This window comes from Sander lucioperca, chromosome 21 (assembly GCF_008315115.2).
Source record: "Sander lucioperca isolate FBNREF2018 chromosome 21, SLUC_FBN_1.2, whole genome shotgun sequence".
NCBI lineage: Eukaryota > Metazoa > Chordata > Actinopteri > Perciformes > Percidae > Sander > Sander lucioperca.
The window spans coordinates 28557862-28580177 of NC_050193.1; the positions used below are offsets into that span (position 1 = coordinate 28557862).

At 39.9% G+C, this 22316-nt stretch overlaps 3 protein-coding genes across 17 annotated transcripts in view; 1 reads left to right on the forward strand and 2 right to left on the reverse strand.

Moving 5' to 3' along the window:
- Positions 1 to 1497, reverse strand: part of LOC116065455 (RNA binding protein fox-1 homolog 2-like) — a 52524-nt gene extending 51027 nt beyond the window's left edge. For 11 of the 12 annotated variants that reach the window (XR_004896134.1, XR_004896133.1, XR_004896136.1 and 8 more), the window contains exon 1: positions 426 to 677. Coding sequence is in view for 8 of the 12 variants with exons in the window: in XM_031320993.2 (XP_031176853.1) it covers positions 426 to 677 (252 nt within the window). In the remaining 4 variants the exon portion in view is untranslated. Of the gene's footprint in view, positions 1 to 425 lie in introns of all 12 variants that reach the window. The other variant, XM_035996462.1, reaches the window with a different exon arrangement.
- Positions 1498 to 6750: 5253 nt separating this feature from the next.
- zgc:65811 (uncharacterized protein LOC393524 homolog) lies at positions 6751 to 19765 on the forward strand. Of its 2 annotated transcripts, none has more exons than XM_031321014.2 (9): positions 6751 to 6903; positions 7179 to 7292; positions 8241 to 8346; positions 8474 to 8571; positions 14094 to 14168; positions 14279 to 14380; positions 14791 to 14886; positions 15001 to 15084; positions 19129 to 19765. In XM_031321014.2, exons 2-9 carry the CDS (start codon positions 7227 to 7229, stop codon positions 19216 to 19218), a joined length of 717 nt encoding a protein of 238 aa, XP_031176874.1. In that variant the 5' UTR covers positions 6751 to 6903; positions 7179 to 7226; the 3' UTR covers positions 19219 to 19765. The 2 variants fall into 2 exon arrangements, with proteins under 2 accessions (XP_031176874.1, XP_031176873.1); XM_031321013.2 differs by lacking the exon at positions 19129 to 19765 and adding an exon at positions 17876 to 18819.
- Positions 19766 to 20647: 882 nt separating this feature from the next.
- Positions 20648 to 22316, reverse strand: part of LOC116065441 — an 18613-nt gene continuing 16944 nt past the window's right edge. The window contains exons 12-14 of one of the 3 annotated variants that reach the window (XM_035996733.1): positions 21650 to 21803; positions 21394 to 21463; positions 20648 to 20696 (exon numbers count right to left, since the gene is read on the reverse strand). In XM_035996733.1, coding sequence (XP_035852626.1) covers positions 20686 to 20696; positions 21394 to 21463; positions 21650 to 21803 — 235 coding nt within the window. In that variant the 3' untranslated portion in view covers positions 20648 to 20685. Of the gene's footprint in view, positions 20697 to 20766; positions 20884 to 21348; positions 21464 to 21649; positions 21804 to 22316 lie in introns of those variants that run through there. The other 2 variants (XM_035996732.1, XM_031320962.2) reach the window with 2 other exon arrangements.

Genomic DNA, 22316 nt, shown 5'->3' on the forward strand with positions numbered 1-22316 from the left:
GCTTACTTTCCGTAAGACAGGCATGATGAATGGGTCTGATCTTTGCTGTGCTGCCTGTCATAGCAATGGAGCCTGTATCATATTACCTTTGTCTGGTTTGGTCATGCTCCCTCTTACTGAGCAGCTCCAGGAGCACAGCAGCAAACCCCATTTTTACTATCGTCACACTTTTGTGTTAATTCATAAATCTCGCATGTAGCTTCAACTGAAGCGTTTTCTATTTGCTGCAATGATGCATGATTATATTGTAGATTAGGAGAAAGAAAGAAGGGGGGGGCCTGTCAAAACATGATCATCATTCCCTGCTGATGCTTGGGAACAAAAGCTTTCACTGAAGAAAAAAAAGAAAGGGGGCGGCAGATGATACTTTGTTACACATGTACTTCCAGATGTAGCTACTGTACGTGTTTGTGTTGCATTCTTACCTGTCCAATATCACCAACAACACTCCCGGTTCCGTCTATCCTGGGTCTTTTGCACTCCGCCCCGGCTAAGTCCGTCAGGGCAGCGGCTGTTTGAGCGTCGGGCTCCGCCGGGTCTCCTCGCTTCATCCCCCGGACAGCTGCTGGACCCCCGGCCGCGTTTGCAAGGGGTCCGGCTGTGGTATCAATGTCTCTTTCCATTATTCCCCGACTAACGGGTATCATTATAGATGCAACGTCGGTCGACATTAACATTGGACGGCAGACAGTCACCAGTCAAAAGTCTTGTATTTTGTACCTTTGCCTTTTCCGTTTGATTTGTCCACAGCTCGATATTCACAAAGGATTTAGCTTTTCCCAAAAAAAAAGCGTAGACGGATAATACTAAACTGGTTTACATCAATATAGGCAGCTGGTCCTGTTTATTGTCTAACTTGGCGTTAGCTATTCGAGGCAGAACATTATGACCATGCCAGGATTCTGGACAAAGCAAATTACGTACAGCTGTTTCCCCCCCAAAAAAAGTACAACGACGCCTAACCGTGACCTATTTTAATAAAGATCACGTCCGACTCTTGGATGCCTAACAAGCTAATTAGCTAGCTAACATTAGCTAGCTTGCTAGCATTACATTCCGCTAGCTCTCTTTATAAAATGTGGCTCGGGAGAGCACACTCTCGCAGCCAATAATAGAAAATGTTGGAAATTAGCTTCGCGTCGGTTACTACTTCTTCTCGGAGCAGGCAGTCTTCTCTCCTCTCGCCGCTAAATGTGTTTTTGCATTAAACCCCTCTGTTGTTTCTACCAGCAGTTGGTTTTTAGTCCCTTCTCGTCACACCGCCCGTTCCCTTCGCCGTGGTCTGCTATGGATGTGTCTTGAGTTGAGCGTGCGGACTTGGCTGACGACGAACACGATTTCCTCTGGAGTCCCAGTTGGTGCGACTGAGTGTGGAGGGAACCCGAGTGCTGCTGATCCGCGGTCAGATTTGTCTAAGGACACCGGGAACAGAGAGAAAGGACAGTGAGGCGAAGTGGGCTGGTCTGAGGTCTGCGTTTCCTCTGTCTTCTCCTTCTTTTCCCTACTTCCCACCACCGCCGTCAGAGCTCCCCCTCCTCCTTTTAGCCTCACGCATTTCAATGTTTAGCCGAATTAGAATGAAGATGTTAATGTTTTGCTGCTCCATAATAACACTGCTAAAAGGTATGCTACTAATTATGGCAGAATAATGAAAGTATATAAAAAAAAATGTCTACAAACAAGACGGACAAAAGTCACATAAAAATTATATAAAATAAAAACTAAATTTTACCACAGGACTATTTTTTCATATGCGTGTATATGTTACGTACATAAGCAGAGGATCATATATTTATTTATATTAAAACATCCAAAGGTCTGCAAACGCAGTATCATACAATGTCTCTAATGTCTTTACATTCACACAATGGATTGTAAAATTTGGAAATTATTTAATGTAGCCTATTTGCATGAGAGTTTAAATCCCAATTGTTCAAGACATTATGATATACAGAAATATATTATACCATGAATAATATTTAGTTTTTCTGTGTATTTCTGGAGCATAGCTAAGTTAACTAAAATAAACCAACCTAATAACCAAAGGTTTCAAGGACGGAAATATAATACAATTCATAATTTAAAAAGTCCAGCAGTCTCTGAGTTGGATTATTTTGAAGAAATGAAATACAGTACAGTCATGTGTTTTTTTAATGTTTTTGCGCCCCCTGGTGGGTCTTACATGACAGAGCGCCTGAAGGGAAGGACATTTCCATCTTGAAAGAAGAAAAATCACCACTCTCTTGTGAAATCGTTGTCATATAATTCTGGAAAAAGCAGCACTAATCAAATACGGCTGCTGTTGTGTAGAAAGGTTATAGTTGCAAAGGTGCACTAACTGAGAGAGGAAGGGGGATACATTAAAGAGAATAATGCTGTGTATTTGCTGTCACACACACACACACACACACACACACACACACACACTGCATTGAATTCTCACTTCACCTGCCTGCCCCCGAAAAAGATGATTGCTGTCACTTTAAGCCGACTGTCGATGTATCGAGGTGTAAATGTGTGTGTTTGTGTGTGCATATGAGAGGCTAAGGGCGTAGTGTATTGTGTGTGTGCTTTTTTTTTCTCTCCCTCTGAGTCACTCACTCTATCAACCTCTGTCTGTCTCCTGCTACCTGTCCTTCCGCCACCCACTGAACCTGCAATGATGGACGACAGGTGAGGTCGCATCACTCCACAAAGCCGCCTGTGTCACTGACGGAGGCTGCAGTGAGAGCTCGCAGAAGACATTACTCTCTTTTACACAGCCACAGACCTCACAGGTCATGAAAAGATATTGGTTGTGAAAAATACACCATGGTATCTGTAGGAACATCTGTATTTTATAGTGGAGCTGTGTATATCTTCTACAGTTCCTGTAGTCTTACTTTAATATATATATATATATATGTCCTTTAGTGTGTTTTTTTTAGAGATGTCACCCAGACTCCACAGTGTTTAGTTTAGAGCTGTTAGTTGATCAACAGAAAAACAGTCAAAACTATTTGATAAATGATTAACCATTTCAGTCATTTTTATCATATTATCTTTGGGTTTTAGATGCTAGGCTCTGGGAAATGGTGATGGGCATTCCCCACTATTTGCCATTACTATTTTATAGGCAAATGATTAATCAAGGAAATAATCAGCAGCTGAATGGATAATGACAATAATCAAGTTGCAGGCCTAGAAGAAGGCACACACACTACTTTGCTGATTTTAAAGACAAATGAGTGTTTTTGAGGTATGTAATTTCACCTCCCATATATCTTGGTTATATAGATTTGTGCAGGTCACTGTTTTACAGTTTGCAAGCTAACTTAAAGGGGAACTATGTAGTTTGTTTTTAGCTTAATTTACCTTAACTGAACAGCTTCAGAGTCATTGGAATGGTTATATGACATTTTTCGAGTTGAATGGTGGTCGTCTCTCTTCCTCCTAGCGCCTGTGAGCGGAAAAAACCACCCTTGCAACTTTTTTTTTTGCAAGTTGTTTTTTTGCAGGGTGGTAGGGGAAGACTCATGAATATTCATTAGGGAACTCATCCCTGATTGGCTAACCTTGACATTCTTACCCTAACCATAACCAATACCACTCCTCTTGCCTAAACATAACCAATCCAACCAGAGCAGGCAACGAGTACTAGCCATTCAGAGGGAGAGTAGGGCGGGTTCTTCCCCTACCACCCTTAAAAAACAAAATTTCGCCCGCCTCAGCATCAGGAAATATTGCGCGAACTGCTTCACGGCACTGCACACATACAGGAACCGGCTAGCTATAAGAACAAGGTAGAGATGGAGTTTTTCACACTATCGTCATGGCAGAAAGAAGCAGAAAGCTAGGAAAGCATTGTCGGAGGAACAGAGAACAAGGAAACGGCAGACTGACCGAGCGAGGAGTCAGACACAAGTAAACATAGGAGCTGTAGGGGGGGCTCTATAGAGAAACCTGTAGGGGGGGCTCTATAGAGAAACCTGTAGGGGAGCTCTATAGAGAAACCTGCAGGGGGGGCTCTATAGAGAAACCTGCCAGCAAAAAAGCGAGAAAACAGCAAAGAAATTGCCAAAACTGCATAGTGCCCCTTTAATTAGCAGCTAGCACATGGTGTTTTAGCATTGGCTGATGCCTTCACTGTGGGCTTAAACAACCTGTTTGTGTGTTAACTTGTTTTGTTTTTGAGGTTTATGGAAACCCCCAACACTTTCCGACCACATGTGAGCATGCCCTATGTGACATGTTCACACCTTACATCTTCAACTATTTACACCCACAAACTATGTGTATCTTATATCTGTAAAGTATGTATATATGTAATAGTATATAAAGTATGTAAGAGTAAAGTATGAGCTTTCTACCAGTCTTTGTTTTCTCACATTTTACTATTAGTGTTTTTTTAGTGAATTGTGGTTATTCTCATTGCTTTTTTCAAGATATTTGCACGTTTACTGTAATACTGCCTGATACTGTTTTTATACTGTACTGTATATAACTAGAGGTAGAGGTAGAGGAATGAATAAATACAGAGGAAGTGTAAGTGGGTGGGTTGGCACTTTCATTTTCTGATTACAGTAGTTTACCCTTATTTAACAGAATTATATGACATGCATTATTATTATTGAATGAGTTGACAAGCAGCATATATAAATCAACAGAGCCAGGAATCCAGAATTTGCATGAAAGTACTACACAGTGTCAGTAGGCTACTGCAAGGGAGCAATGCATCCTGTTGAATTGTGTACCTTGTGTGTGTGTGTGTGTGTGTGTGTGTGTGTGTGTGTGTGTGTGTGTGTGTGTGTGTGTGTGTGTGTGTGTGTGTGTGTGTGTGTGTGTGTGTGTGTGTGTGAGCGAGGCCAGGATTTTTAAAGTGGGGTGGCACAGTGGGGACCAATAATCAGTCAGGGGGTGCACAGAGGATTTTATCAGAATACAGCATAGAAAATCTGCTTAGAAATATAGGAAATATTGGATAGGATAGAACAACACAATTCAATTTTGAAATTTTTTTGGAAATTGATCTTAATGCCTTATTACCCCCACATCATCACATACCCTTCACCATACCTAGAGATTGGCATGGGGTACTTTTCATTAAATCATCTCTCAATGCAAATCTAACCAGCTATAGGCTAACTGACATAAAACGATGCCAATCTCTAGGTATGGTGAAGGGTATGTGATGATGTGGGGGTATGGTGAAGGGTATGTGATGATGTGGGGGTATGGTGAAGGGTATGTGATGATGTGGGGGTATGGTGAAGGGTATGTGATGATGTGGGGGTATGGTGAAGGGTATGTGATGATGTGGGGGTATGGTGAAGGGTATGTGATGATGTGGGGCTATTTTAATTCCAAAGGCCAAGGGAACTTTATCAGGATGCATAGTATCCTGGATCCATGAAATAACTGGCCTTTAAAAATAAAAATCTGCCTGCCTCTATGGGAATTTAACATAGGGATGTACTGACTTATGCCCCCTGTATTTTAAGGAAGAACATTTATTTATTTACGATACATTATTCATTCACAAAGAAAATTGGTGTCCTTAAAGGTTGGATTTTCCTCATTTTTTTTAATTAAGGCATTAAGATCAATTTCCAAAAGATGATTTTTTTTATTCCTCTTTTTAGTCAACTTTAACATGGGTTCATAAACTTATGAATGCCACTGTGCATCCATTTTCCAAATGAAAAGGCAGCGATTGGCAGAACAGGCAGCAAAGTGAAAGTACTCTAATCCAATGGAAATCAAAGTTGTCAGATTGACAGCACTCTAGCCCAATGGATCATATTTCATGGGCAATCATATTTCAGGGGGGGGGGCACGTGCCACCCCGGGCCCCCCCCTCTAGACCCGCCCCTGGAGCAAGCTAGATAGAGAGGGAGGGAGAGATTGCACACATTTCCTGTCCTTTGTTATGTTCTCAGGGTTTAAGTTTCACATTGACCAGAGTCCAAATTGTCCATTAGCATACTCTGTTGATATACTTCTGCCCGATAAAGAATTTGAATGGGCTACAATGTTGATTTGGCTCTGCATTTGTCTATGAATTCAATTGATATTTGTGTCACATCAAATCATTAAAAAAATTTTACTCAGCCTTTAACATTCCGTAGCTCTCATTTCCTTAAGTTTTTCATTTTTATTTTTTTCATTATTCTTTACTGTATAATAGAGATACAAACAATCAAGGCACAATGTGTTTGTACATTTGTCAAAAAAAGAAAAAAGTGTTGACAGCTTTGAGGTAGAGACAATATATATATATATATATATATATATATATATATATATATATATATATATATAACAAAACATAACAAATAAAGAAAATAAAGATACTGGGGGTCTTTTTAGTCAAGTAGGGAATGTAAGTCCAACAAATAAAAGAGTCTCTTGGCGTTTTCCTTTGTCATGCATTGAAGAGATGTAGCTAAAAGCTTAAGCTCATTTTTTTCCAACCGGTGATGTGGGGTCTGACCTTTAAATACTTACACATATGAATACAATGTTTACAATGTTCAAGTTAGGTATCAAGAACTCTAAATTCTTATTCTTTAAAAAATATTCCAGCTTGAATTGACATTTCATGTAATAGGTGCAGCAGTATACGTTTAGATTGAAGCCAGCATTGAAAAGTCATTTATGGGTTCATCTCAGTTCCTTAAGTTTCACTCTTCCTTTCATGTTTTTCTGGACCCGCACCCTCTGGAAGCCGCCGCCTGCTCATAGGTGTTACCTCATGTCAGTCACGCCTCTCAGCCAATGAAAGACCGAGCGAGGGCAAAGTGGTGGGCACGTGACGCACACTGGGGCCGTAAAAAGAGCACGCAGCAGACGCATAACCTGTAGATGTTTTCTTGCCACTAGCAGCCTGAGGAGGTAGACCGCGAAAGCCTTCAACATATCCAGGTATTTATTTTCATTTGTAGTTAATGTCGTGTGTAGCATGGCTGCCATATTACTCAATGATTTAGGTCTGTTTAAAAGAAGAGCGCTGTTAAGATGTTTAAACGTATTACCAATTGCTCAATACGACATTTGTATACATTATAACCCCAAGAAGTTTTAGTAGGCTACATGCGTTTGTATGTGTATATTTCTTTTTACAATATAGCGTCAGAAATGATGAGGTAATTGTTTTTTTTGGTGTTTTTATTTTTTTTACCGTGTACACACCTTTACAGACCTCACACAAGTAACGTTACACGCAGCAAAACATCCCACTTTTCATCATGGCACTTGATGGATGTGGCCTCTTCTGCAAGTATACCCTCTTCATTTTCAACATCATCTTTGCGGTAAGTGCCATATCACTGCATTCATTTTGAAGTAAAACACACACACGCACACACACACACACACACACACACACACACACATCTTCCTTCCTGTGTGTGAATATTGCGGGTTCCCATGAAAAAAAGGAAGATGGAGGTTTGTCTGTGTTGGCTCCTATTAGGTTTCGTTTCTGCTGAATACCAACTAAGGCTACGGCCACTTTAGTTTATTAAAAATGAACAACACCGGTCAATGCTTAAAGATTTACTACCTACTTTCTAACAGACTTAACAATATACTACCCTGTCTATACTGTCTTAATAACCAACCAGATTTATTATTATTATTATTATTATTTTTTTTTATTGTTAATATTTTTCAGCCATCTGTAACCCACAACAATCAATGCACTAATAACAAGCAACAGACAAAACATAACATTGTTGCTTTTACTTCCACAAACAAAACAAAAAATGGACAAGAAAATACTAATAAAAAAAATAATAATTTATATATATATATATATATATATATATATATATATATATATATATACACAAGAAACAAACAGGACCAAAAAGGTGTAGGCTGAAGCCTGAGCTTATTACACCTACCCTTTTTCAGATGAAAAGAAACCAAAAGAGATTTTTTATTCATACTCTGTTTCAACCTGCTCTTTTGTGCTGTTCATGTGCTGTCTTGTCAACTGTTGCATTGTGTTTCAGTGTATTTTGGTTGTTTGCCAGGTGTTTACCTAGCTGTCCCACAGCTGGTTTCATTCTGTGACTTTGTTCTCTTAAAGGATATTTTTGTGCACTGACATGCCACCTGTTATTATACACCTTGTGACTAAAAACTCACGTTCAGCTGTTCCCCCGAAAATATTACATGTACAGGCCATGTACAGTTTTGAAGTGAAACCATGTTATGAGAAATGTGGTTTCCTTTTGATTTATGTGTTTTGGCAGTTGGTGGGCTTTGCCTTTTTGGGTCTCGGCTTGTGGCTGAGGTTCAGCGACAGCACCAGAGGCATCTTTCAAGTAGAGGACTTCAACTCAAGTGCATTTGTTATCGGTCAGTACATAAGTTACGCACATTTGTGTAATTTCTCCCCAAAACAATGCATGAAGATATATTTGACTCTAATACATATTTCATCACAGATCTGTGTCTCTCTCTTTATTTTTATTTTATTTATCAGCTGTGACTGTACTGATTGCTCTCGGCTCAGTGATGCTGATTGTGGTGGTGTTTGGAGACTACGGTGCCTGCAATGAGAAAAGATGTGCTCTGCAAGTGGTAAGACTTCCTACTTCCCTGTAGAGTTTCCTGTTGTGCGATTGCAATAGCCTACCTTTCACAATGTACAGTACTGTCACTTAACGAGGAAGTGCAAATCTAACTTCATGATTATATATAAAACCTTTAAGCTAAAATCTTTGATTTGTGAAAATGGCTAATATTTAGTTTTGCCTGTTATGTCAAACAGCAAATGTGACAAACTACCTCAGGATAACTTTTACATAATCCCAGTGCGCCAGTGCTCTCTCAGTTCTGCGTAAGGCAACAAGGCCCAGGCTTTTATTTAAGTTTTGTCGGCCTGCATGCATGCAAAGTCTGAAGAGTAGGGCTGTGTGATATGACAATATAGAAACCTTAATATTAAATATTGCGTTATGGTCATGTTTACGTAACTTGGTTGACTTATTACATTCTGATTCTTGCAGGTTATGTTCATTTCACACAAAAGTTCTTAATAAAATGAGAAAATACTCATCGCTTTCTCATTTGTTGTATTTAAAGGTGCTCTAAGCGATGTCATGCGTTTTTAAGGCTACAACATTTTTTGTCACATACAGCAAACATCTCCTCACTATCGGCTAGCTGCCTGTCCCCTGAACACACTGTAAAAAAACACGGTCTCTGTAGACAGCCCAGGCTCCACAAACGGCAACAAAAACAAACTGTGCCAACTTGCACCACCAAACATAACAAACAACAAAGTGTTCCAGCCAATAACTGACAAGAAGGATTTGGGGGTGGGGGTTGGAGGGTTAGTGCACGGAAGGGAGGGGGAGGGGACGGCATGAGGAGGAGGGAGGGGCGAGCTAGCCTCGTTTTGTTTGAAAATACTTTGAACGTCAACAAGAAGTGACGTCACCAAACATCACTTAGAGCACCTTTAATGCACATAGGCTTTACTATGTGGTTGTTTCATATAGAATCTTTATTTATTAAATTACGAGAAAAAGTGCTATATCGTTATCGAGATATGAAATGACGTATGTCGGGATAGAAGATTTTGGCCATATCACTTGACTGCTATTCACTCCCTGCCTCCTCACCAACAGACCGGTTAAGTGTCAGACAGTCAAAGATTTATTAGTACACATGTAAGGCTAATATGTAGCAGTGATTAATAGGCGCTGGTCAGTGGAGGTGATGTGGGTGAGTTAAGCAGCCCTGTGATGTTTACGGGTAGCTCAGAAGACTGAAACATGAAACCTGGCTGAGCACAACAAACCACATGAACCGATATGTGTATCCCTTTCTTTTAAAATCAAGAGCCAGGGAAAACAAAGAGCTGATAAGACTACTTTATCAAATGTGAATCTTAAATGGCTTTATCTTACAAAGATCGGACACAAGCTCATTACAGGTCCTATATAAAGTTTTATAGGTCTGTTTCAAAAAGATTATAACCCGCAAGTAAACCATAAATAACTGAGGTGGGGCTCTTTTAAGAAGACGGTAAACAGCTTTCTTTAAGAGACAGAAGACTATTTTTCATTCAAGGCCAAGTGTTAAGAGTTATCTAGTAGATAACACCAGCTGAAGTATCTGTGTTGCCTGTCGTAGTTTGTTGTGCTGAGATCACTTGTTTCCTTTTCCAACTTAAATTGATACTTAAACTTAACTGTAAATACAAGTCACTCCCTAAGGTTCAGTGCCCATGCTGTTTAAGGGCAAAGGGTTAAAGTAATATGAAGGTATTTGAATTGTTGTGGTACCACTTACTCGCTTTACTGTCTGCTTAAAATGATTGTCTTCGTGTGCTTTTAATATCACTATAGTAACTTCACTTGCTAAAACCTGCAGACACACATTCTCCAGAATTGCAAACACAAAGTATCGAAACTGTCTCAGTTTCATGTTGGAAAATCCCCCACAGCACGCCAGGGGAGGGGGGGAAACAAATGGATGCGAGGAAGGAACGGGGAACGTAAAAAGATCCTTTAGTCATAGCTCTGCCTCTGGTGAGCTCCCTGAATCTTTGAGATTTTGCACTTTTGACCTTTGTCCTGATTTGGCAACTTGTTTTCATTCATCCTCCTTTCTGAAAATGACAAGATTTATGCACGTATGTGCAAAGACTGAGTCTAGTGCGCAACATTGTATCCCCAACAATGTGGGTATAATAATTCATTTAGCAGTGGAGTTAAAATATGTTGCAAAATCAAACCCGCACACATACAGTATGTTAAAGCAGCCATATTATGCTCATTTTCAGGTTCATAATTGTATTTTAAGGTTGTACCAGAATAGGTTTACATGGTTTAATTTTCAAAAAACACCATATTTGTGTTGTACTGCAGTGCTCTCGCTCGTTGCTGCAGATCCTCTTTTCAGCTGGTCTCTGTTTTAGCTACAGAGTGAGACCTCTTTTCTTCTTCTTCTTCTGTACTATCTTTGATTGCACTGCACATGCCCAGTAGCTCAGATGTAGATCATGTCAGCTAGCTAGCTCCATTACATACAGTAAAAGAAAGGCTGTTTCTACAACTTCGGTCAGTTACAAGGCAGGATTAGCTGGGAGACTTCTAAATGAGGGCGCACATGGAAGTAGTTCTTTTGTAGATTATGGTGAACTTGTGTATGTTGTAGCAGTGCTTTGCTATTGAGAACGAGGTAGCATGCTAGCGTTAGCATGCTAGCGTTAGCCATAGCGTTAGCATGCTAACGCTACGAGCTAATGGTTGCGGTTAGCCTGCTCGTTTCGGCTTGTGACGTCACAAGCCGTGCCGATTTTGAACAGCTCACCCAGAGACTGAAGGCAGGACACATTCAGAAACCGTATCTCACTCTAAACAGCATGGATGGATTTTTTTCAAAGTTTGTATGTGTGTGGAAGCACCAGAGACACAACATAACACCCCAAATCCCAGAAAAAGTGATTTTTTTCATAATATGGGCACTTTAAGTATCTGTGATTATGTCCTCTGATTTCCTGATTAATGGTATTGTCCAGTTATACGTGTCAGGAGAAGACACATGAAACGTTTATCTCAGTCTCATCGCAGTGTTCTTGCAGCAGGTCAGAGGCCTTCCTAAACGTTTACATACTGTAGCATAAAGCAGTCCTTCCAGAAAAATGCGGAGTTTTTTTGTGATTGTTGCGGGCAAAAATCCTTGATTATGCGGCACGTTTTCTTAAAAAATGCGATGGAATATGCGGGATATTTATGCAATTTTATGCAATGAAATTGCGAGAACTTGCAAAAACTGCGGTTTCATCATGGCTTCATCGCGGGGTTTGCAGCTTCTCGATGATGTTCACGTCGCGTAATTGTGTCACTTCATAACGTTCCCATGGCAACAGGGGAAAATGGCTGCTCTTGTGTGAAGTAAACGCAACATTTTTCAACTTTCTGCTAAGATATGTGTGACTTGTTTGCAACGAAAATGCGGGGATTATGAAATCATGCAAGCCCCACATATTCTGCGCAGAAATCGGCAATTTATGCGGCGAAAGTGCGGCGTATTTGAAAAAATGCGGCCCTCGCATAAATATGCAGACTTTGGCTGATTATCGATTGAATTATGCGATCACAATTCTGGAGGGACTGATAAAGGCGGGAGGCTGAGAGAGCCTGCTGTGTGCTGTTGGAAGAGGCAGGCTTCAACACTCTAATTATGACTCATTAATGAAACTCCTGCTTTTCCGTACATGTTTTATGAAGTGTATCTGTCTGCTCTAAATCCTTACTTATTGTACTTAATCAAGAGTTTTGCGAGTTATATGGCTCAGTGGACAGAAATGAATAGATTAAAGGTCCCATGGCATGAAAATGTCACTTCATGAGGTTTTTTAACATTAATATGACTTCCCCCAGCCTGCCTATGGTCCCCCAGTGGCTAGAAATGGTGATAGGTGTAAACCGAGCCCTGGGTATCCTGCTCTGCCTTTGAGAAAATGAAAGCTCAGATGGGCCGATCTGGAATCTTCCCTTTATGACGTCATAAGGAGAAAGGTTACCTCCCCTTTCTCTGCTTTGCCCGCTGCCCACAGCTTCACACTCCACACGGAGACGCTTTTTGATGCAAACGCACGTTTTGCATTGTTTGGGCCGATCGTTCAAATCGTTAGCTGCTATGGTTAGCTGTTTATAAAGTGGAAGTAGACAACTTATCAACTAGCTAGCTAATCTGTCAGCTTATCAACTCCTTGAACGGATTATAGTAACGTTTACCACGGCTTATTGTAGAAAGGTTACCGCAAGAAAAACATGTAGATTATCAAAAAGACATTGGCTCATTGATGTTTGTTTGACTGCCGATGTTTGCTAGCAGAGCTAACGTTAGCTCTGCTAGCTAGCGCGCTGCAATCATAGAGCAGACAGAATTGCAAAATAAAAAGCAATCCAACAGCACATTATACAATGTAAACAAAGACACGTTTTCTTGCGGCGGCCTTTATAAAATGAGCAGTGGTGAAAGTTATTATAGTCTATCATGTTATGACTGGGAGTGACTGAAGACTATGCTCTTCTTCTCTGTTTTTGGTGAATTTCTGTAGCAGAAACAGCGCGGCCTGGAATATGAAGTAGCGCGTTGTCTTTTACAAATGGATCCGTTTGGACGCACTTTTTTTTTTTTGACACGGTTCCAGGGAAGACGGGGAAAAAGATTGTTTTGGTACGTGTGGACGTGGCCTTAAGCTACAACCGTGGCCGCAAACTGGTCAAGGCCACACCCCCACCCTCCACCTTGCCCCCCCCCCTCTCCTCCTCAATAACATTTAAAGCTACAGACACAGAAATGGCACATCCTAAGGAAAGCTCATTGTGGGACTGGCTCTAGTGGCTGTAATTCTGCACCAAGGCTGAATTTTGGGAAAGAGACTTCAGATACAGTATTAGGGGACCACTAAGGTCTATATAAAAGAGACTTCAGATACAGTATTAGGGGACCACTAAGGCCTATATAAAAGAGACTTCAGATACAGTATTAGGGGACCACTAAGGCCTATATAAAAGAGACTTCAGATACAGTATTAGGGGACCACTAAGGCCTATATAAAAGAGACTTCAGATACAGTATTAGGGGACCACTAAGGTCTATATAAAAGAGACTTCAGATACAGTATTAGGGGACCTCTAAGGTCTATATAAAGAGACTTCAGATACAGTATTAGGGACCACTAAGGTCTATATAAAGATACTTCAGATACAGTATTAGGAGACCACTAAGGTCTATATAAAGAGACTTCAGATACAGTATTAGGAGACCACTAAGGTCTATATAAAGAGACTTCAGATACAGTATTAGGGGACCACTAAGGCTACCAACCTTTTGTAGAGGTTTTATAACAGAGTGGAAAATATTGCTCATTAAAATATTATATATTTCTACAAAGGTTCAGCATTCTTCCTACAAAGAGGTTAAAACAAAAACAAGCATATTTGCATATCATTGTTTTGATGCACATGCATAGTAGTTCTACTGCATAGTAGAATGTTTGTGTTCATCAAGTCATTAACCTGTACCATTAAGATGTTCTAATTAGGTTTATTTACTTTTTTTAATCCCCTTTCTTTCAGTTCTCGGTCCTTCTGACCATTCTGGCAGTGGCTGAAATTGCTGTTGGAGTGGTTGCTTATTCCAGTAAGGAACAGGTAAGAGGCAAATGGAAAAGAAGGGACAAACAAACATATGATGAAAAAATAGTAAAATCATAAATCAGTAAATACCTTATATTTATGATCATAACATTGTGTTTATTAAGGTTGGACAGCACATTGTGGAGTTCTACGGTAGCCTGTATGTTCTGTATCTGAACAGTGGAGACCCAGTCATTGGTGCCACTCTCACATTCATCCACAAAATGGTAATCACAAACGTTATTTCCTCCCTTCCAGTTTGATAAAAAGCACAGTTCAACTATTAACTTCAACGTTTGTCTTAATGTCTTTTTGAACTTGGTGCTTTTGCAACTTGTGTTACCTCCTGACATGGACGCCTGAAGTGTTCGATGTTAAATGACTAAAAGACAATTATGAAATCATGTAAATAAATTGTGTAAAATATATAAATGAAAACACATTACTAGAATAACTTGTGTTATAATTTCCTATTGCCTTATCTGTATATTTTAGACAATTTATTGACATAATTCATAGTATGTCATGATTACCAACTTCTTAGGGCTCCACATTTATGATGTAATTTGGAATCTCAAACATGAACATTGGATGATTTTGAGTGTTCCTAATCTCCCTTCATCTCCGCTCTCTGTAGCTTCATTGCTGTGGAGTGACCGGGGTCGTGGTGTTAGAGTTGGCCAAAAACACCTGTCCCAAAGCAGATGGGTTTTGGGAGAAGATCCAGCAGCCTGTAAGTTGGTGCCAAGAAAACTAAGGGGTTTGAAGAAACGTGTAGACTCTGGGTTAGCTCCAGTATAGAGGGCGCTAGCTGCTAACAGCCTCTCCTGTCTTGGTCTTCCTACAGAATTGTCCTCTGCTCATCTTGGATGTCTTTAACCGTAAAGTGGCACTGGTGATGGGCATCTTTGTCGGAACGGGAGTTCTTTTGGTAAGTAAATGAGTTGCATGCTGCACCTTTCTACACTTAACCCTTGTGTTGTCTTCCCGTAGACCATGCAACTTTTAGTTTTTCTGGGTCAAAATTTAAAGTTAAAACTAGAGATGTTCCAATACCAATCCAAGTATCGGTATCGTCTCCGATACTGCCTAAAACGCTGGTATCAGTATCAGGAAGTACTGGAGTTTATGCACCGATCCGATACCACGTAATAAAGCCCTAAAGAAAATCTACGTTAAAGTAGTTTATTTATGTTTTTTTTCCATTATAACTGACTGTCAAACTGGATAATAAAAGAAAGTTCTGTGGCGTTCATTGTTTGTGTTTGTTCATGTTTCACAAAGAGTTTAACCTGAGCCAGACTACTACAACAAAGATAGAAATCATATCACATCCATACAGGGATAGTAGTTGTTAAAACATAATAAAATATATGACACACTGGTATCTGATCAGTACTCGGTATCGGCCGATACGCAAGTTGAGGTATCGGAATCGGGAAGCAAAAAATGGTATCGGACCATCTCTAGTTAAAACCTCCAGACACTTTTGTCACTTTTCCCGAAGTTCTTTGTCGATTTTTTTGGGTCAATTTTGTTGTTGTTTTGACCAAGTTTTTAAGCTTTCGTTTTTTTGGACGTTTTTATTGTTTTTTTTTCCCTACGTTTGTCACTTTTTTCAGAGTTCTTTAAGCAGTATTTTTCTTCAAATGCTATAAAATTAAATAAAAAGCCCAAATTCAAGGAAAATAGTGAACTGATCAGTTATTTAACTTGTGAAGAGCGTTGTATGGAACCATCCACGTTATTTTTTTTTAACAATTTGGTTGAAGGAAACCCAAATTTCTGTTATCAAATTTCAATAATAATCAAATAAAATTTGACCCCGAAGACAACAGGAGGGTTAAATGGTGTTAATATTTCGGCAGAAATAGGCTGGTGAACGAAAAATGAGTTTACAAGATTATTGACCAAACAAAATAATTAATTTACATACACCAATGGCTCATTGTTTTGGGTTTTTTATAATTAAAAAATTCAAAGTGTTATATTAGTAATATTACAAAACAGTTAAATAGAACTAATACATGTTAGGGCTGTCCCTAACGATTATTTTTGTCATCGATTTTCGATTAATCTAACGATTAATTTGCATATTATTACTTATAACTTTGGAGAATTAGTATTTTTACTTGAGTACTTGACATAAAACTTAAATGGCTATGATATGGATTTATTTCATCACTGGAGTAATATGCAGTTAAGACAATCACTGGCAAATATATTAAAAAAGGTTTTGAGCAACTCACGTTAGCAGTTGTTGTTTACGCTATCCGCCATTTTCCCAGTCAAAAATAGTCGATCTCCGAATGCGAATGAATGGACTCCATAGGAGGAAATGTCATTCTTATATGAGGCTCCTTTTTCAACTACAAAGTCAATATTGTGTTTCACTAACGACAAAACAACAAATTATCCGTGCATTTAAATGGAACTAAGCTTTTGGAGCTTTCCATCTTAACTCTCCTCCCTCGACTATTTTTGACGGCGACCGGAAGAACAAGAGCTACGGTGAGTTGCTCGAAACCTTTCTTTTTAGTAAACTTTGTGAACACAACCAATGTTGTCAATGCTTTCGTTAAGGTGTAGAGCCCCTGGTGATACTTGGAGCAAAGTCTCATGTTGTGTCGAGCCTTCTTAGTGGTTTAAAAATAGCTATTTTGAGGCTAGCATAAAAGTGTCCCTAGCACTCCCATTCAAAAGGCCATTTGACCTAAAAACGGAAATACGGTAAATCTTAAAAGTAGCGCTTCCGTCCTAAATATCCTTTTAAACGAAAGTTTGACTCGGGTACATTCACAAAAAGACCCTAGGTTACATTTTGGCGAGAGTTACGCTTTAAGAGAATAGCAGGGCCGGTGTGTGTGTGCGGTTGAGAGAGTGACAGCGTCTCCTCCTGTTCTTTCTGACCACGGTGGGAAATCTGTAGCAGGAAAAGTTAACCCTCTCCTTGATTTCATGTTGTTTATGGAGAAGGAGACTAATACATATTAAGGCTGTCCTTAACGATTATTTTTGTCATCAATTAATCTAAAGTTTTTTTTTCCCGATTAGTCGATTAATCTAACGATTAATTTGCATATTCTAAAGATTTTTCATCTGAACTTTGGAGAATCAGTATTTTTACTTAAGTGAAATTAACGCCGGTTTAGAAATGTGTTGCAATGTTTTCAGAGACGAGGTGATGAATCACGGTTGTCCTACTCCATAGAGGAAGATTTTAACCACTACCCCTCGTAATCTGTAGCGAGGGGCATTTGAAAACAAGGGGTAGGGGTAAAAATAAGAAATGGGATTGGGCCAAAGTCAAACCATAGTCTGAGCCGTCTTCAATACAACTCTTATACAATGTCATGCCTAAAAACCCAAACTAATGAGCCTTAAAACAGACTCTACACTGCATACAACAGTACATCATGTAAAACTATCCAGCATGTAATTAGCATCAAATAAATCAAAACTGACTGATGTGGGGACAAGAAGGAAAAGTCACTCTTATATACTGGTTAGAAAAAAAATAAATAAATAAAAAAAATCCCAGCTCCATTCAGTTTCTTGCTTAACATTGTGGTCTGCTCTTGTTGTTCATAAAGTAAATGTCCATTTTAATCCCTCTGCTCCCCTCCGTCTCTCTCAATCATTACTCCTCCCCCTTTGTTTGTTTTTAAAACATTTTTTTTCCTTTTTTCTCTTTCATTCTCCCCATCATTGATTTTCCAAAGATCATAGCTCTGATTTGCAGCACAACGCTCAGTAGAAAGATCCGTCAGTCTGCCTCATCTCCTCAGTACATCATCCTGACTCACTCCACTTCTGTCGTGGCTAACCCTCAACCGTCTCAGTGTGAATTTGTCTCCGACCCCTTCCTCTACCCTAACCAGGACCCAGTCATCTTCACCCCTCTCTCTATGGCCAACATCCCTGTGGCTCAGTCTTAGTGCACTACTGTTGGTTTTCACTCTTACTTTCATGCATCAACACTCTGGCATAGAGAACACACATTTGTTTGTATCCATTCTCTCTTCTCTGCATGGTCACTGCACCGTCTTCAGCTCCCTTATAGGAAAAATCCACCCTAAAAGACCTAAGGCAAAATTTTAACATTACTTCATCTATTTAAATTGTGCTGCTGGTATATATTTTTATTACCACAGATTGTTGGTAAAAAACTAATGTGCAAGATTTTCCAGTAGGGGGATGACAGCAGACATATTTTTAGTCAAAGAGCAACGGCTTATATAACCTAACGAGCCAGATGGTTTGTTACAAAGAAACCTTCTGAGAAGCCGTCATCAGAACCTGTTTGGTAAAGAGCAGGCATAAAAAAATACCTGGCAGGTGATTGGATGGCCCGTCCGTCTATCACGTCCAGAATTGTTGTTTTGAACGAACAGTCGCGGCCGCCACACACACGTAAACCACGGCCGTAGCGGCAGGAAGCTCCTCACCCGGCACCCCCCAACATTACTTAAATTCCGACGAAATGGGTTATCACGTATGTCCAGAGAATCTAGCTGCTGTGCAACGTAATTGGCTTCTTATTAGGATAATACATTTGCACACAAAACAAAAAAACGCATCACTTAGCTACATTAATAAAAAATTTTTAAAAAAACTCTCCACTAACTGGAAATTGATGTTTGTATTTTGCTGTCCCACCAGTGTAAAAAACAGAAAAATTAGCTGCTCCTGAGGTTCTTTTTTTCAGAGATGCAGATATATAGACAGTTAAAGAAAACATACCCAGGGTTGGATTTTACCCTATGTGTCTACTTATTCCTCATTGAATTTCTTTTATTCTGCACAAGCTTCTCATTGTGTAGCTGCATGCTAATAGGTAACATGGGCTGTTAACTAATAAATTCTGTGGCTGGTGTAATCATGGAGATGAGATTCAGGAAGCAGGTGGATCACCTGCACTGCTTTGTCCCATCCCTGCTCTTTACTTCCCCTCCTCCCTGTGTCTGCATGACAGATCATGGCCCTGGTCTGCACCATTGTGCTCCTGAAACAGACCAAGAGAAGCCAGCAGGAGGTCAGTGCGTACTATACCACTGTATACTAACAAGACGATTCGGTTTTCAACCCTTACCCTCCTCTGCCTCAACGAGGACCATCGCTGGAATTCAGGCTTAACCAGCAAACAAATGTTTACCCATTTGTTTTTGAATTGTTTTTAAGTGAATGTTTTTATCCTAAAACCCACTGTGCTAAAATGTGACCCATTGTGAGCAGGGCTGTTGACAACCAATATTTTATTGTGCTTTTGCTTTAATAATCATGCAGTATCTCTTGGTGAAATGGATGTTGCTTTATAATTGGCTATTCATCTGCTGTCACAGCTAGACAGCCACTGTGGTTTCGCCTGACAGGCCTCTACATCATTGTGGGCATGCGATAAGTAATCTGAGGGTGAGAGCGACATGTCTGTTTAATAACAAACTGTTAAAAAGCTACCTTTTGCTTAAATAGAACTTCCACGTCTGTTACGTTTTAGCAGTTCTGTACTGTAATGACACGGCTGCAGAAGTTTGTGTTTTTGTCTTCATGTGGAGGAGTTAAAAACTCACTGAGCCACTGGCAGATATATATCTGTTTGAACTAATATTCTATGTATAAATGAAAAAGGGATTATTTTAAAGTTTGTTTTTTTTAGAATATTTTTTGGGCATTTTTAGGCCTTTATTTGACAGGACAGCTGAAGACATGAAAGGGGAGAGAGAGGGGGGAATGACATGCAGCAAAGGGCTGCAGGTTGGAACTGATGCGTCGAGGAGTAAACCTCCACATGTGGGCGCCTGCTCTACCAACTGAGCTATCCGGGCAACCAATTTTCAAGTCTTTATTTAATCTCGTCACATGTTTAAGGTGTGACTCTGAATCATCACAGCAGCCATTAAGCATGTAAGGGAGAAATGACTGAACGGTTACCTCTTACTTCACTTTCATGTTAATGCCAATTTATTTTATGCTATAGCAGATGTAATGGTAAATTGGTACATGAGTAATTTATCCTTTGCTGTAGCTTTGCATAAATTGCATTCCATTTAATTCCTTCTTTTTTTTTTTTTTTATGATGGTTTGTCCAGACCACAGAACTGGTCAGAAAACAAAGTCAAAGGCCTTCTTTAGTGTGACAAATATTCTGCAGGCTTTCCTCAGTCACTGTTTGGGCGGTTAAACTGACTTTTGTTTTGGAGCTGTGAAGCCTTAAGTGCTGCCTTCCTGTTAACGGTTTGATGCAGAGGGAAACACTGTGCCGTAACGGACATTATAGTTAACCATTCCTGCCAAAATCTTCTGTGACCAAATGGTACATTTAGTGGCCTGTTTTTGTATTGCTTGTTTTCATTCTCTGCACTCTGTAGTACTAACTATTGCATTGCACTATGTTGTCTTTAAGTTCACAAGTTTTTAAATAAATATTCCATAGGGATTTCCCCCTCTTTTCCACAAAGACTTGCGTATGTTATTTCCATAAAACAAAACAAGAGTGCAGTTGTGTGAAAGTCTTTATTTCATTTCTCACACGTCAGTCAGGACCTATGAGGACAAAAAAAAAAAAAGAAGTTATTGTGATGTGCAATTCCTAAAGACATACAGAGCGGCTAAAGCTGATAAATCCCATTTTTACCCATGTTGTGTGTTTTTTACCCATTTGATTCTTCTGAAGCCTCATGTGGCATACTGTGTTGTCGGCTTTTAGCAGAGGCATGCCGATTGTAAATAGCTTTGGAATTATGCAAAGGGAAATATAATGACTTAATTGTGTAATGGGGAAGGACAATTATGTAGCCACAAAACATTTAGCACATTCAAAAGGAATCCATCTGTGCAGCTTCTGTGTAGAAAATGCTCAGTGAATCACTGATTGTTGGTTGTGGCTATTTGTAGGGACAATAGTTTTCTGTCGCGTTAAACCTTTCAAGTCTGGAACCCACAAGTCTTTAAACTGTAATGAATATACACTCCCCTAAAGGATTATTAGGAACACCCTACTAATACTGTGTTTGACCCCCCTTCACCTTCAGAACTACCTTAATTCTTTGTGGCATTGATTCAACAATTCAATGCCATGTGATTGGTTGATCAGATAATTGCATTGAGAAATTTAACAGGTGTTCCTAATAATCCTTTAGGCAAGTGTATTTCTAATTGATGTACAAGAACCTTGTTAACGTCCTGATATACTCGCCCACTCCTCAGTTTCTCCTCTATGTTTCCACGGTGTTAAACTTACTGTAGATGCAGCCGACAGTGCAGTCACCATCTGCAGCCAAGCACACTTCTGTCACGCACAAGAAATAGATCTGAGGGGAGGAAAAAAAAAAGACAACAGGAAAAACAATGAGATGGTTTTACTACGCAATTGCATGTAGCCACCATTATGGATGGTCTTTTAGAGTTTTAAGGCAGCCTGAACTTGAAAGCGCCAAATGATAAGTCCCTCAACTCGCACTAAAATTGTGTGAGCATGTTTGTTAAGTGGAAGGTACCTCTGGGTCCTCCAGGTGAGCGTATCCTCCTTCAGCCATGTAGGAGGGACCTTCAGAGGGCAGAGGCGGGACGCCAGAGATTACGATCCTCCGGGTGTGGTGGGGGTCAGAGTGTGGGGAAGGAAGTAGCTGGGAATCACCCCGGCCGGGACAGCTGAACAACACAGTGGTGAAAGCACCGTTACAACTGAAAATCTCTACAGAAGAAATAACAAAAAGGCATAAAGCAGCGTTTGCCCTTTTGGATTTACAGTTTGGATTTATCAGTTTTTGAGATATTTTGTTACAAGGAAAGACTTTGTTTATAACAGTGCTCGAAGTGGGCCGGTACTCACCGGTACGCAGTACCGGCACTTCTACATTTTACTCTTACGCGTACCTGCACTTTTTCTTGCTTACTTACTTGCTTACTTACTTCTCGCATGTAGCCGGTACTCTACCAACGTAACAGATTTTTCACTGCTGAAAACCTAGAAACTAACGCGTTAATGAGGAGTCTGCAGCTACCAACCTTAAAGTTATCTTAGTCAATGATACCGACGTCTACAATAACATGAGTAACGAACAGCTGGCTCGTTTTTAAAGATAACTGGGCTGCAAAACATGTAGCAGCATCCCGTCACTTGCTGGCCAGACAGAGAGGGGACTGAAGCTGTCAAGAGAATGG